This window comes from Thunnus thynnus, chromosome 21 (assembly GCF_963924715.1).
Source record: "Thunnus thynnus chromosome 21, fThuThy2.1, whole genome shotgun sequence".
Classification (NCBI taxonomy): domain Eukaryota; kingdom Metazoa; phylum Chordata; class Actinopteri; order Scombriformes; family Scombridae; genus Thunnus; species Thunnus thynnus.
In genome coordinates, this window is record NC_089537.1 from 1,702,698 (window position 1) to 1,716,264 (window position 13,567).

At 39.8% G+C, this 13,567-nt stretch overlaps 1 protein-coding gene across 2 annotated transcripts in view; it reads right to left on the reverse strand.

Annotated features, from left to right (window-relative positions):
• Positions 1–13,567, reverse strand: part of dnah5l (dynein, axonemal, heavy chain 5 like) — a 66,572-nt gene that overhangs the window by 24,323 nt on the left and 28,682 nt on the right. For both annotated transcript variants that reach the window (XM_067578241.1, XM_067578240.1), the window contains exons 47-62: positions 12,082–12,299; positions 11,655–11,789; positions 11,368–11,544; positions 10,988–11,077; positions 10,160–10,294; positions 8,890–8,991; positions 8,431–8,598; positions 7,355–7,561; positions 6,741–6,833; positions 5,737–5,973; positions 5,378–5,443; positions 4,058–4,198; positions 3,311–3,442; positions 2,251–2,361; positions 1,098–1,252; positions 397–518 (exon numbers count right to left, since the gene is read on the reverse strand). In XM_067578241.1, coding sequence (XP_067434342.1) covers positions 397–518; positions 1,098–1,252; positions 2,251–2,361; positions 3,311–3,442; positions 4,058–4,198; positions 5,378–5,443; positions 5,737–5,973; positions 6,741–6,833; positions 7,355–7,561; positions 8,431–8,598; positions 8,890–8,991; positions 10,160–10,294; positions 10,988–11,077; positions 11,368–11,544; positions 11,655–11,789; positions 12,082–12,299 — 2,289 coding nt within the window. The remainder of the gene's footprint in view (positions 1–396; positions 519–1,097; positions 1,253–2,250; positions 2,362–3,310; positions 3,443–4,057; positions 4,199–5,377; positions 5,444–5,736; positions 5,974–6,740; positions 6,834–7,354; positions 7,562–8,430; positions 8,599–8,889; positions 8,992–10,159; positions 10,295–10,987; positions 11,078–11,367; positions 11,545–11,654; positions 11,790–12,081; positions 12,300–13,567) is intronic.

The window sequence follows — 13,567 nt, forward strand, 5'->3', positions numbered from 1 at the left end:
CCAAATGAAGTCAAATCAAGTAGATATCTTTCAACGTTACAGTCTTTTTAGTGCCAAAGTTCCTCTTTTTGTTACTATACTTCCACCTGCAGCTCAACAGCTGGAATGGGAATTTGATGCTAAAAAGACTGTAAATGTGTCAGATATCCACTTGATATGACTAACTCAGACTGCTGAAGCTGAATAGAAGCTTCACACAGACTTTTAAATGACTGTGTGGACACACTGTGGATTTTGGCCTCCATCACTTCCATTGAAAGCTCTCATCAAACACGTCATACAGGCAGAAGAAGAAGTGAAGGCACAGTGGTCAGAATGAACTGATCCAGCGAGAAAATGTGTTTAAATTGCAGATTTTTTGAAGGTGTGGATACATTTCAAAACAGTCAGTTTTACCCAGGAAGGCTTCGTCCTTGATGTCGTTGTCTGTGAACAGGAATGTGACTCCTTTCCCCTTCTGACCAGCGATACGATACAGAGTCTTCAGATCCTCCAGCAGGTTACTGCTGCTGTACGTCCTGCAGGACACACACACACACACACACACACACACACGAACACACACACACACACACACACACACACACACACACACACACACACACACACACGCACACACACACACACACACACAGACAACCAGAGACAACATTAACTTGTAAATTACTTCTAATTTTAATTATTAAAACAGTGGATAGATAACTTTCTCCAGTGTAGCTGCTAAATATATTATAAACCCTCATACACATCTTTACATGTACATATGTAGTCTGTATATATTTAATCCCCTCCACACCATCTATCTCACAAAATACAACAATACATAATACAACATAAAGCCAAGAAAAAAACAAACAAAAAATGTAAAAAAAAATATAAACAACAACAAAGAACCTGAAGACATTAAGACTGTTAATGAATTAAACTTATAATAACAGTTAATATCAGTTCCTTTATAATGTGATTTTTGCAGTATAAAGTGACTGTGAGTAAGTCTCAGCCTCTGTAGCTGTTGTACTGATGATATTTAGATGCTCCTGATCCATTAATAAACAGTGATTGACAGTTAGTGGTGTGTGCTGCATGTTGGCAGTTACCTGGTCAGTGTGATCTGGAAGGTTTGGTATCCTGCGATGAACGACGCGAGCCTCGTCAGACTCTGCTTCCCCGACCCCCCGACCCCGACCAGCAGGGCGTTCCCCTGCGGCGTCCGCAGGATCCGTGAGATCCGCATCAGGTGAGTCATTGCGTCCTGCCGTTGGACCCAAACAGAGACAATAGAAAGATAAATATAACACCACAGAGATGTTTTCATTACAGTAGCTGCATATTTTGTTCGTGTAAGTGTGAACGTTAGTGCTTCTTTGTTTTTTTGGTCTCTCTGAGAGCTGTTGGAGCCAGAAACGAGCCAATCACAGAGCTACAAATACTACATTTTGTGTCTCTGTATATTAGCGACTAACTGCTAACACTTTCATTAAAGACCTCCTCTACTCAAAAACATGTTTCTCTGTTTGTTTCTTCAGCTGGATGCTGCAGAAAGTTTCTCTGTTCTCACCTTAAAAGGATCAGTTCACAGTTCATCAAGTGTGTCTTAAAACAACAATCAGGAGCCCAAATGAACATTAAAGCTGTTTTTTCTAGTTGTAATCATTCCTCCTGTTCATACTGACCATTAGAAGATCCCTTCATAATGACCTTACAATGGAAGTGATGGAGGACAAAATCCACAGTCCTCCTTCTGTGTGAAAAATGTATTTAAAAGTTTATCTGAAGTTAATATGAAGCTTCAGGAGGAATGATTACAGCGAGGAAAACCTCTTTCACTGTTCATACAGACACCTGCCTGCTGTTTTAAGACAATCCCGAAAAACTGTGAACTGTCCTTTAAATCTCAGTTTAACACCTGCAGGATTTATGACATCATGGACTTTTCTGTGAAGTAGGAGACATCTTGCTATTTGCATATTCATATGGATTTTTACATGAGGGAGAAGAAGTAGATGTGATTTTAAGAATTTGTAACCCAGTAATTAAACTTTTTGTTTTGCATAAAACACATATTATACACAAAGCAGACTTAAAACATGTCTCGAGGAGATCTTTTAAAAAAAGCGGATCAAGATATAAACAAAGTTCAGTGTTTTTGGATCCGTTTTTAAATCTTGCAGGGACAAAAAAAAGGTGAAAGAAGTTACAGTTTGGATGAACCTCAAACCTCCAACATGTCTGATAGAAATCCTTCATCACCTTGAAGAAGACGAGGTCCATGGCTCCGCCCCTCACCGCCTCGTTGTACTGCAGCTGGAAAACAGACAGCCGCTCCGCCAGAGCGTCCAGCGACGGGATTGGCTCATACACCTGTCAATCATATTCATACATCAGAACTAAAACATCACAGGTCTGTCATATAATATAATTATAATTTATCATATATTCTGTAGCCTGAAGACTGTGTCTCTATATGAATGTTACTGTTCTGTGTGGAAATTTTAATATTATGATGACGACAGAAGAAGTTCTGACTTTTAAAATTTCATATAATTTAAAATGTGACAAAATTAAACATTAAAGACCTAACTAATTATACAAGTTTGTGGCAAGACACCACAAACACACTGACTTCTTCTTCTTGTTTTTTTTAAATATATGCACATACAAACATACATGGGTGGATACATATATACTGTATGTTATACATAAGCATTTACAGTATATATATATATATCTATATATATGAGTATAAATATACATGTGTATGGATATTGGTACATGTATAATCATACAGCAGTGGTGGAAAATAGTGGTCCATGGGCCAAATCTGGCCCTCCAACAAAAATATTTGGCCCCTTTTACAAATAACATCAAATCTTTTACACATAAATCTACCGTAGTTAACAATATAAACACAAGATTCTCCTAAATCCCAATAACTATGAGCTTATAAACTCTTATACAGCTACATAATGTAATAATTTGTCTTATCTGACCAGAACAGATTTGTATTAATAACAGTACTTCAACCATAAATGACGCCACTGTTTACTGTGTTAGATTATTAATGAGAATTCAGATATCTGCCCTCAGATACAACCCAAAAACTGTTTTATACAAACAAAAACGTATCAAAAACACGTTTTCACCGACACCTGCCTCCAGAAAACAATGCTGAAATAAATCCAGTCCATTGCTGACTCCTGGTGTACAGTATCTGTTACTTTCTTTGTGTTTTGTCTTTATAAAAATTTAAATTAGAAGAAGGAAAAAGTGCCATAAGTGAAATATAACACGTCTGCTTTGAGCTGAGGACCTTTGGAGCTTCCAGCTCAGTGTCTTCAGGTTCGTCCCCCGTCGCCTCCGGAGCTTCACGCAGGAAGTCCACAAAGCAGCCGTCCCACTGAGCATGCTCAATCAGAGCTCTCCCATGATCCTCCACTGTGATCTGAGTGTGTGTGAGGGGGCGTTAAAGAAGCAATAAAAGTCCCAGTTACAGAATATAATGCTGCCACCATGACAAAAAGGACATTTGCTCAGTTATAAATAATAAAAAGTTTTCTGATTATAATAGGAGAGTTTAGTTATAATGAGAAAAATAAGAAGAAAAAATATGCTTATCATGTAAAAACAAGTAAATGTTGTTGTTATAATGAGGATAAATATTAGTTATAATAAGAAAAGTGTTGCTGCTGAAATTAATGAGTGTGAACATTTGAATAAATTGATCAAGTATTTCTTTTAAAGCGAACACATGATGAAATTCTGCTTAATGAGCAACATGGATGTGTTGTTATCAGCATCCAGAGGATATTTTCCTCTCTGTGTCTCTACTGGAGAAAGAACCAAGACCAATTAAAGTGCCTTTCATTATTAGAAGACTTAATCATCATAACAAGTATTGTATTAATAAGGAAAAACATGTTGTTATAATGAGAAAGTTTCCCATTTAAATGAGAAAGTTGATATTTTCTCATTATAATGAGAACCATAAAGGCACCCCCAACACACACACACACACACACACACACACACACACACACACACACACACACACACACACCTTCTCCATGATGCAGCTGAATGTTTGTCTGTCGCTGCTGTCGGTGAATCGGTCGGCGATCACTCGGCTGCATTCATGATGGAAGAGAGCGGAGAGGAGCTCAGAGCTCTGACACACATCAGACTTCACTGTCAGGATCCCCTGAAACACAAACACACAAACACCATCACACACTGTGACACATTCACACTGATAAACTCTGACTCTACAGTCTCCAGACTGTTTGTGGTCATTTGACTGTATATCTTCTCTCTCAGACGGCGGAGAAAGAAAAACGATTTGAATAGTTCCACACAGAGCAAAAAAATATTACTATGACAAATACTACGATGTAAAAACGCTTCATTACAAGTAAAAGTCCTGCATTTAAAATATTTCTTACTGCAGGTAAACAAGACTCAGCAGATTAATGTACAGAAATATCATAATACAGCTGCTCATTATGCTGAATGAAGAGTTTCCATATAACATGTATGTTAATGTCTGGCTCTGATATTATACTGTGTGCACAGTTTCAGCTGCAGCAGCTCATCATTACTGTCACTGGTCAGCGAGAATATGGTGAAAATTAATGACTGAAGGGAATGTTTATTATTGTGTCAAACACACAACTATCCCCAGCCTGCATACATTAATAATTAAACAGTAAATCTTTAACAGCACATTCAAACAAAACAACATTAAACAGCCATTTCCATTTTTATACATCTGTGCAGCAGAATATTTCAGGGTTTTGTTGAGCCATTTCATGGAAAATTAATTCTCTCACACAGTCTGTTTTCCTTCTGAATGTCTTTGAATCTACCAACGTCAGTCAACTGAAGATCTTTGGCTTCTAGATGAACAAGATGTAACATCTGGTTCTGGGTCACACGTGTGTCCGATACGCATATACGTCCTTAATATGTCCATTTTTCTTCAATTTTATTTTATTAAATGTTTACTTTTAATAAAATTAACATTAGAACCCAAATGATTCCTGCAAAGTAACCAGCAGTGGTGGACAAAGTACACAACTCCATTACTGGAGTCAAAGTATAGATACTCCTGATCAAATATTGCTCACATCAACACAAGAGAACTGTTCAACTTTGAACTTTACTGACAGCACAGGAGTAGTTTTCTCTTGTGACAAACACATGATGTAAAAAGTACAAGATTTACCTCTGAAATATAGGTGAGCAAAGTCTTCCAAAGTGGAAATACATGAGTAAAGCAGAAGAAACTTCTAAATTGTTTTTTTTTTTTAATAGTTCATGTCATTCTGTCTGGTTTTGTTGGGAAAAAAAGCAAAAACAAACTAGCTGGTGTGATTTTTACCTGCCAGATTCTGCTGAGGTCCCGCAGGTTGAAGATGTAGTGGAACTTAGCAGGAGACGGCAACATCTGAGGAAACACAGAGGAGAGATTTTATTACATTTGTCTGGTGGCTGCATGTTCTGTAACGTGGCTCCTCCAATGACCTGTTTCCCCGTAAGACATTATTTTTGTCTAACATATTAAACCTCCATATTTTTCAGAGCTGATAGAGGTTCAACTCTTCAGAAAAAGCGCTGAGTCGTAGAAAAATTACAAAAAAAGTTTTATGTTTCATGTTTCTAACAAACAGAGAAACTGCATTTTAAGCAACCAGGCACAAGAGTATGTAATGTAGAGAAAAGAAAAGGTAACCATTTTACCTTCGCCTTCACAGCCTGCCACACCCGTCTGGTGGTGGGTACGAGGGCGGAGGCGAGGTCGCAGACCACGGCGGGGAAGCCCCTCTCCGGGCAGAAGTACCCCTGAGCCACGGTGCCAAAGATCTTATCGATGGAGGAGTTGGAGGGCAGGGTGCAGTTAAAGATGGAGAACTGCCTCTTCAGACGCTGAGGGATGTCGTTGCGACCGCCGCCGGGGTGAATCATTGCTGCCACCAGCTGTTAAAGGTTATTACACTCTTTATTTATCTTTATTCACACTGAAGTTTGAGCAGCAGTGGCTGTTATCATCATCAGTCATAAAGACAAACTGAGAGCAATTTAAAGGATATCTAAAAGTCTAATATGTTGCTCATCAGATGCAGACCTTTAAATTAGAATAGAACAGATCTTTATTGTCCACCAGGGTGGAGAACTGACTTCAGCTCATCAAAACATGAAGACACACTACACATGATTCTTATGTGAGGAGACAGAGAAGCAGTCAGTGTTGTGTCTTTGGCTTAGATCTCATCAGGCTCTTTGCAGAGTTAAGACTACTGATTGATCTTGGGATGAAGGACTTCTTAAATACGTGTTTACGAGGCTTAAACTGGCTGAATAGAGGATGGCAGCTTTCTATAAGGATGCTCCTCTTCTTCCTTCTCATCCTTTCTGTAAAAAGTTGAACTGAGGACTTTTGGGATTTGCCAACTTTTCTGCAGCCATTAGAACAATCCTGGAAAGTTTATTCTTAGATCTACAGTTTAAGTGACCGTACAAGGCAGGAAGATGAAATGTTAAAACATTCTCAACAAGAGTTTTGTTTACTAGTTCTAAAATTTGCTGCATATCAATGAACTTCAACATTAAAACACACTATAATAAACACTCTAAAAGAAGCCAGTCTGCATGATGAGCACTTGACACTTTCAGTACATCTTACTGATAATACTTCTGTATCTCAGTTCTTCCATCCACCAAGGCCTCCGTGTTGAGTTTGTTACCTGAACGTCCACCACGGTGATGAACTCTCCCGGACGATCCAAACTGTAGAAACCTCCCTGCTCCATCAGCTGACGCACAATCTCATTGGTTATCTGACAGCCGGACAAAGATATCAACAATCTGATTGGTTATAAGGTAGAGTTGGGGAAAAGGAGCTTGTTAATGTGATCGGCTGCTGAAGTGTCAAGTGGAGTAAATAATGAAATAAAGACATATCTGAGAACAAATAGAAATAAGGTAATATTTTATTGATAAAAAGAAAACTTGAAAATAGATTTTTAAAGAAATTAAACCAATAATTTACTTGGTTCATCTGGAAGTGCAGATTAGTGTATCAGTAACATCATTGAACATGATTAAATAGGATTATTGATAAATTGTAGTGGTTAATCGCATCTATTCCATTTTTCTTGCAACAATTAGAAATAAAAGACAATATGTGAGTGTGTTTGGAGGTATATTATGTGCTGACTGTGGAGTGTGTGAGTGTGTCGGGAAGGAAAAGAGAATATTAGTAAGAAGAAAATAAAAAAAATGAAATAAATATGAAGGAAAAAAGAAACCAAGACAAGAAATGAACAGAAGACGAAAGATCAGAGAGCTTGAAGATGACCTGGTCTCCCCATTCGTTGATGACGGGCATGTTGATGTCGTCTATGAAGACGGTCATCCTGCGGCCTGCTGGCGGCCCGTAGGTGGCGCCCATTCGTTTATCAATGTAGCTCTCGATGGTTCTCTGGAACATGCCGGGCAGCGTGGCTGAAGAGAAGTTCACCGTCTTACTGAGGTGACACTCCGGGTCGAGCTTACTGGTGTAACCCTGCAGAGGGAGCCAGAGAGGAGTATGTAGCTTTAGCATTAGCTTGCTGAGGATAAGAACAAGCTCTAACTACCACAGCCGAATGGAGAGAAGTGTTAACCTGCAGATCACTCTTAGAGTCAAAATCCTGGTCATCAAAACATCCAGATTTATTTAAGTCCTCCACTCAAAAATACGTGTTTCTTCTTGTTCCTTCAGTTGGATGTTGTTCTCTTCTTTGTGCTGAATGATGATGAGCTAAAACGGCCTGTTTCAGACAGAGGCTGAACTGAGGGGCTGCATAAAGGACCAGTAGAAGATAAACAAGGAGTTTTTAACTGGAAATCATGCAAAGATATTCCAGTAGAGCCCCAGAATATAAATATAGAGCTGGAAATGTGCAGAATATGTGTCCTTTAACACGTGTGTTGGCACGATTTGTGACATTACAGCTAGTTTGGAGCCAATCGTGGTTCAATATGCAACTTACACAAGTGTGATGTAGAAACTTGAAGCCTCCTGTGCACAAACACTGAGAATAGACTTTACAGTAAAGTAGGAGACATCTTGTGTTTAGAGGAAAAACTTTAGAAATGAACAATATTTACATGTTTATTCATTACATGTAGGAGAAAATTCCTGACAGGTTAATTAAAGATTTCTGTGGAAAACCCAGGTCAGACACAAATTATTATTCAGAGCACAGGAGTTTTATGTCTTAAACATGTCTGGTGGGGATCTTCAAGTCTTAAAAGAGGAGTGTTTTCAGTTGTTGCATATTTGTGTAAAAGTTATGACACTAACAGTATTATTATGCTGCTGTCTGCCAGGTGAGATTACGTTTGTCAACAGTTTCATTCCTCAGTGTTCATTCTCTCTCTGCGTCTCACTTTTATCATGACGGTCTTGGCGGTTCCCTGCTCGCCGATCAGCAGCACAGCCTTCCTCTGCTTCATGATAGTCTGCATCAGGAAGTCCGTCCTCACGTTGTCCACGTTGGGAACCAGGATGGACGAGTAGTCAGGGACGTGGTCTTTGGGGTAGACATACTCTGGGACCTGGATCATATCATCACATCATAACATTTTGCTAAAGTGTTTTTTAATGTGGAGATATTGAAGAAAACCTGCAGACGTCTATTTGACCAATTCAACCTATTTTTTTTTAATGAAGCACTGCAGTGAGCAGATTCAGAATATGTGGAAAAAATCATTGACTTTGAGGCAAATTGAGGGGAATTTTCAGGGGAACATGGGAGGTAAAGGGTTAGGGTCAGGTGGCTGAATATTGAGTTGTATCAAAGTTTCCTGGACCTCTGACTGAAATGCGGAAGTTTAGTGTCCACAGACCTTGTTGGACCAGTGCTCCCACTGTCCCTGCTCGTTGACGGTGAACTCAAAGATAGTCTGATCATCCTGAGTGTGTGGCAGGTCCAGAGACGAGTTGCGGCTCTTCAGACAGAAAAATATACAAACATTACATCCATTACAGCCTCCTAAAGTCCAACAAGAATAAACCAAGTGATCGGGTGACTGAGATCTGTCACAGATCTGTTCTATTTCAATAAATAAATAAAAACATACATTTAGTCACTGCTGAGGAAATTCTACGACCTCTGGTTTCACAACAATATTTGGTGTTTTCACAGTTGGGAAGAGGAAGTGCTGTACAATGATCACAGATGGGGGTGACAATTAAACGTCCTCTAGAGGCTCCTTGCAGCCACAAAATGAACATCTTGGCGAATAAATCTGATTTTGATTCTATGTGTCTGACAATTTTTCTAACTTTCCAAAACTGACAATCTGACTTCATGTCTCTCTTTATTTTGTTCATTCCACCACATTTTGCTGTAACTTTCTGTATGAACATGTGTGCAACACTATGATGTTTCCCAGGAGATACTGTCTGCAAATGTGTGCTGTTAACCCTGAATTTAAGCAGTTTTCGAGCATTACTTCCTAGTAACAGGGATAAAAATATAAACTTTGTCCTGAGGTTGGCGCTAGAGGAAAGGTCAGACATCCTTAGTATCCATCCTCTGTGGATCATGAGTATCCACAAATACTGCAAATTACATGGAAATCTGGACAGCAGTTGCGGAGATATCTCAACTTCAAACACGACTGAACTAGTGATGGGAATTACGGCTCTTTGAAGGGAGCCCAATCTTATGGCTCTCACCATGTTTGGATCTTAATGTCAGACCTGGACTAGCCATCAGGAGCACCGGGAGAATTCCTGGTGGCCTGGCAAGCTTGTTAAAAATGTTAAAATTAAAGTTAAAAATGCTAAATGACATGGGTATATCAAAGAGAAAACAAGGGGCAGCTACAGTCTGAATTGTAGAACTGAACTGTAGACCGCCACCCCCCCGACCTGCTTTTACTCTAATTGTATGATCTCTGTCATCACACATGATTGGTTGGACGCACACACACACACACATCAACACAACATTCAGTCAGTGCATGCACGTGGCTGCACATTGTGAAAAGATCATCCTATTATTCTATCTTGTATTAATTTGCCTCATAGAACCGACTCGTTCACGACTGACGCATCACTAGACCGAACAAAGACAACAACAACAAAAAAAGAAATAAAAGATTCACGCACCTTTAGGAAGGCCTCCATCTTGGCTCTGTCGTCCAGCTCCAGCAGCGCTCCAAGAGACCACATGACCGCAAACACAAACAGTCGACCCACATCGCCATGGGAACCCTGTTTCTCCTCCGCTGCTGGGAGCAGGCCCTGAACACATCAACATCAACATACTCAAACAAAAAAAGACATCTGGAGGACTGTGTGGAGACGAGGAGACAACAGGAGAATAATGCCGGGATCAGATTATACAAATTCAGCCCGACTTTGTTTTCAAATTTTGTCACAAATTTCCAGTGTTGGGCCCGATTATGAACTTTGGGAACAATGAACAGGCCTTGTAGTGCGACATAATCAAAGAACAGTCGTGGTTCGTCACCCTGACAAAAAGTCTAGCATGTCAGAATATCGTAGGAGTATGACATCTCCTACGATGTGCTCCTTGACGTTGACCAATAGGATGACAGAGTGCTCTCTGGTGCACATCTGTAAACAACACTGACACAGAAAGTCAAAGCTGTTCTCCAGCAGCTGTCTGACTGAGCTGAACGGCATTTAGAGTCTCAGACAGCGGAGATAACAGCGGCTCATCTCCGTCTCCTCTACAGGCTGATTCAGGCTGCCGTCAGTCATCAGTGACCCTTTTCATTTCTTCTTCAGTTAACAGTCACTGATGACTGATGGGTTACAGATGAACATTACACAACATTAACACATTATAAGTTCTTTCCTAAAGATCTCCCCACTGAGCAGGGGGTCACAGCGACAACAATAAAAGGAAAACCACAGTATCCGATGTATTTTACTGAAGTATATTTACTATGTTTTACTTTTTTGTCATACCTGCAGCAGGTCAATTGTCTGTCTGATGTACATACACTCCAGCACCAGCATCTTAGGAGACACAGCAGTGGAGACAAAGTCCAACAAGTCCTGAAGGAGGAACAGAAAAATAACAACACTATGTTCCTTTCTTTCCTTTTTTACCGGCGCAAGTGTCGTAGCACCTTAAATGCACTGATGGAGACATTCTATATACCATTCCATTTACCACACAGCATTAAAAGTATTAAAGCTGAAAAATAACAAATAAGTTAAGAAAATTAAAAATATGAAACAATGACTGTGATAGATTGTGATAGATTATTAGATTTTGTATAGAAATAAACAGAAATTGATGGCTGCCAATAATGATTTTTACAAAGGTTTCTCCTTGTGCTCACCTGGTAGCAGCAGTTGAAGCAGACTTTCAGGGCATCGGCCTGTTGTTCTGGTAGTTTCTGTAACCAGGCCTGCAGGATGGGGCTCCAGCCGAGCACCGAGGAGCTCATAAACACCATCCCATTCCGGGACACCGTGGCCGGGGAGGCGTTGTCGATGTTGTGGGGCTCAAAAACAATCTGCAGGCAGAACGCAAAGGACATGATGTCACTTCAGATCTTCTATATGAATCGGCAGCTGACTAAAACATGAGACATGACAGTCAGACTCAGGGTTGTTGCTTTGTCACCTTGCAGCAGGGAGCCATGGGGATCCGGTCTCCATTCGCCAGCGTCAGGGTTTTGTTGTCATCCAGAACTGAGTTTAAGTTCTCGATCCAGATGGCGTCCACCGGTCCGTCCAACACGATCCAGATGGATTCTCCCTGACACACAAACAGACAGACGGTATTCATTTTTGCACGCCTCTCTCTCCATACATATCATGTTTTTAAAAAACAACTAAATGTAGTTTTAAGTTTAGATCATGTTGGATAGTGGCTAGATTTTTTAGCAAGTTTCAAGAAAACTCATTAATTCATTCTTGCTGACCCCGCTGACAGATTTTCTTCTTCTCAAATTTCACTAGTTGAAAGAATATTTTGTACTATCTCAAATGTTTACTTTGGTTTGCGCTCTCTACATCCGTTCATTCATTCATCTGAAACATCCATCAACCTTCTTGGCCTTGAGAGTCTTCCTCCACAGAGTGGAGAAGACTCCGTCTGTCCAGTCATTGGTGGTGACGTCCAGCGTGCCGAACATCTGCGAGGCCGTGATGGCTTTAGGGTTCATCCTCATCTCCCGGTGAGGAGAGCCACACTCCGACATGGCCTTCATCAGCGTGTGGATGCACGCCGTCTTCCCGGCGCCGCTGGGACCCAACGTCATCATACCTGCAAGAGCGGAGGAACAGCTGCTCTCACTTCCATACTGAGCACAGCAGGAGTTTCTCTGGAAATCTTGGGGGCTTTAACAACCTTGAAGGTTGAAGGTTTTTTGTTTGTTTATTTCTCATTTTGCCTTGTTTTGTTTTGTTTTTGTGTGCTTGAGCTTTGAATAGTATAAAGCAGAAAGTATGGCTTGTTTTTTCTTTTGAGCCACTGAGATTCACAGTACTTTGATTATTCTATTATCACGTTTCTGTGTTTCAACTCTGATTCTCATTGTTAGACTGACATTTTTTCTTGTCATATTTCTTAATAAAAATATTAAACAAACAAACAAAAAATTCTCAGTATTTTGGAGTCAATAATATAAATAAAAGATTTAATGTTTTTCCACCAGAATTGTATTCCTGGCAGCATGGAGAGGGCTTTGAAAACAGCTTTTTGACCTTCTTGTAGGGAAAAAAAAAACTAACATTAGCCCACATTTTACTGGCTCAATATTTCCTAAAATGTTTTGAAAATAATTGTACACAGTTATTTCAGGTTTTCTGAGTGTTTCAAGTTTTACAGCAGTTGTTGATTTCTAGAGGAATTTTACATTTCAGTGAATCAAGTCAATTTGTATAGCCCAATATCACAAATCATAAATTTGCCTCAGGAGGATTTACAATCTGTACAGCAGTACAACATCTAGCAGAATAATGTGTGTGTGTGTGTGTGTGTGTGTGTGTGTGTGTGTGTGTGTGTGTGTGTGTGTGTGTGTGTGTGTGTGTGTGTGTGTGGAGAGTGGCCTACCACTAAATATATTCACAACACTAATTGACACCAATCATTAACCTTTACTCAAATATAAACACCAGGACAAAGACAAATGATCCAAAGGAATAATTTCAAGTCCACATACAGATTTTTACACTCTGGAAGGAATTCCTTGGATTTAATATAGTTTTAACACAAAACGCAGTTATCTTTGAGATTCCTTAAACATATTTTACAGGATAATTTCTTCACCATCAGGTTAAAACTTCAGGCTGACTGAATGTGCTGCAACAAAGGTGTTTGCAACTCACTACAAGATGGGATGAGGCAAAATATATAAAATGATATTAAATCGAGAACACAAATGAAGTAATACCTAGCCAGGAATGACTAAAATGAGAGCGCAAATGACACCTCCTGGGCTCCGTAGATTTTAATTTATAACACAGGTACTTTACATACTGACCTGACAGCCCAAATCTCTGGGAAACCTGACATCTAGTGGTGAAACACAG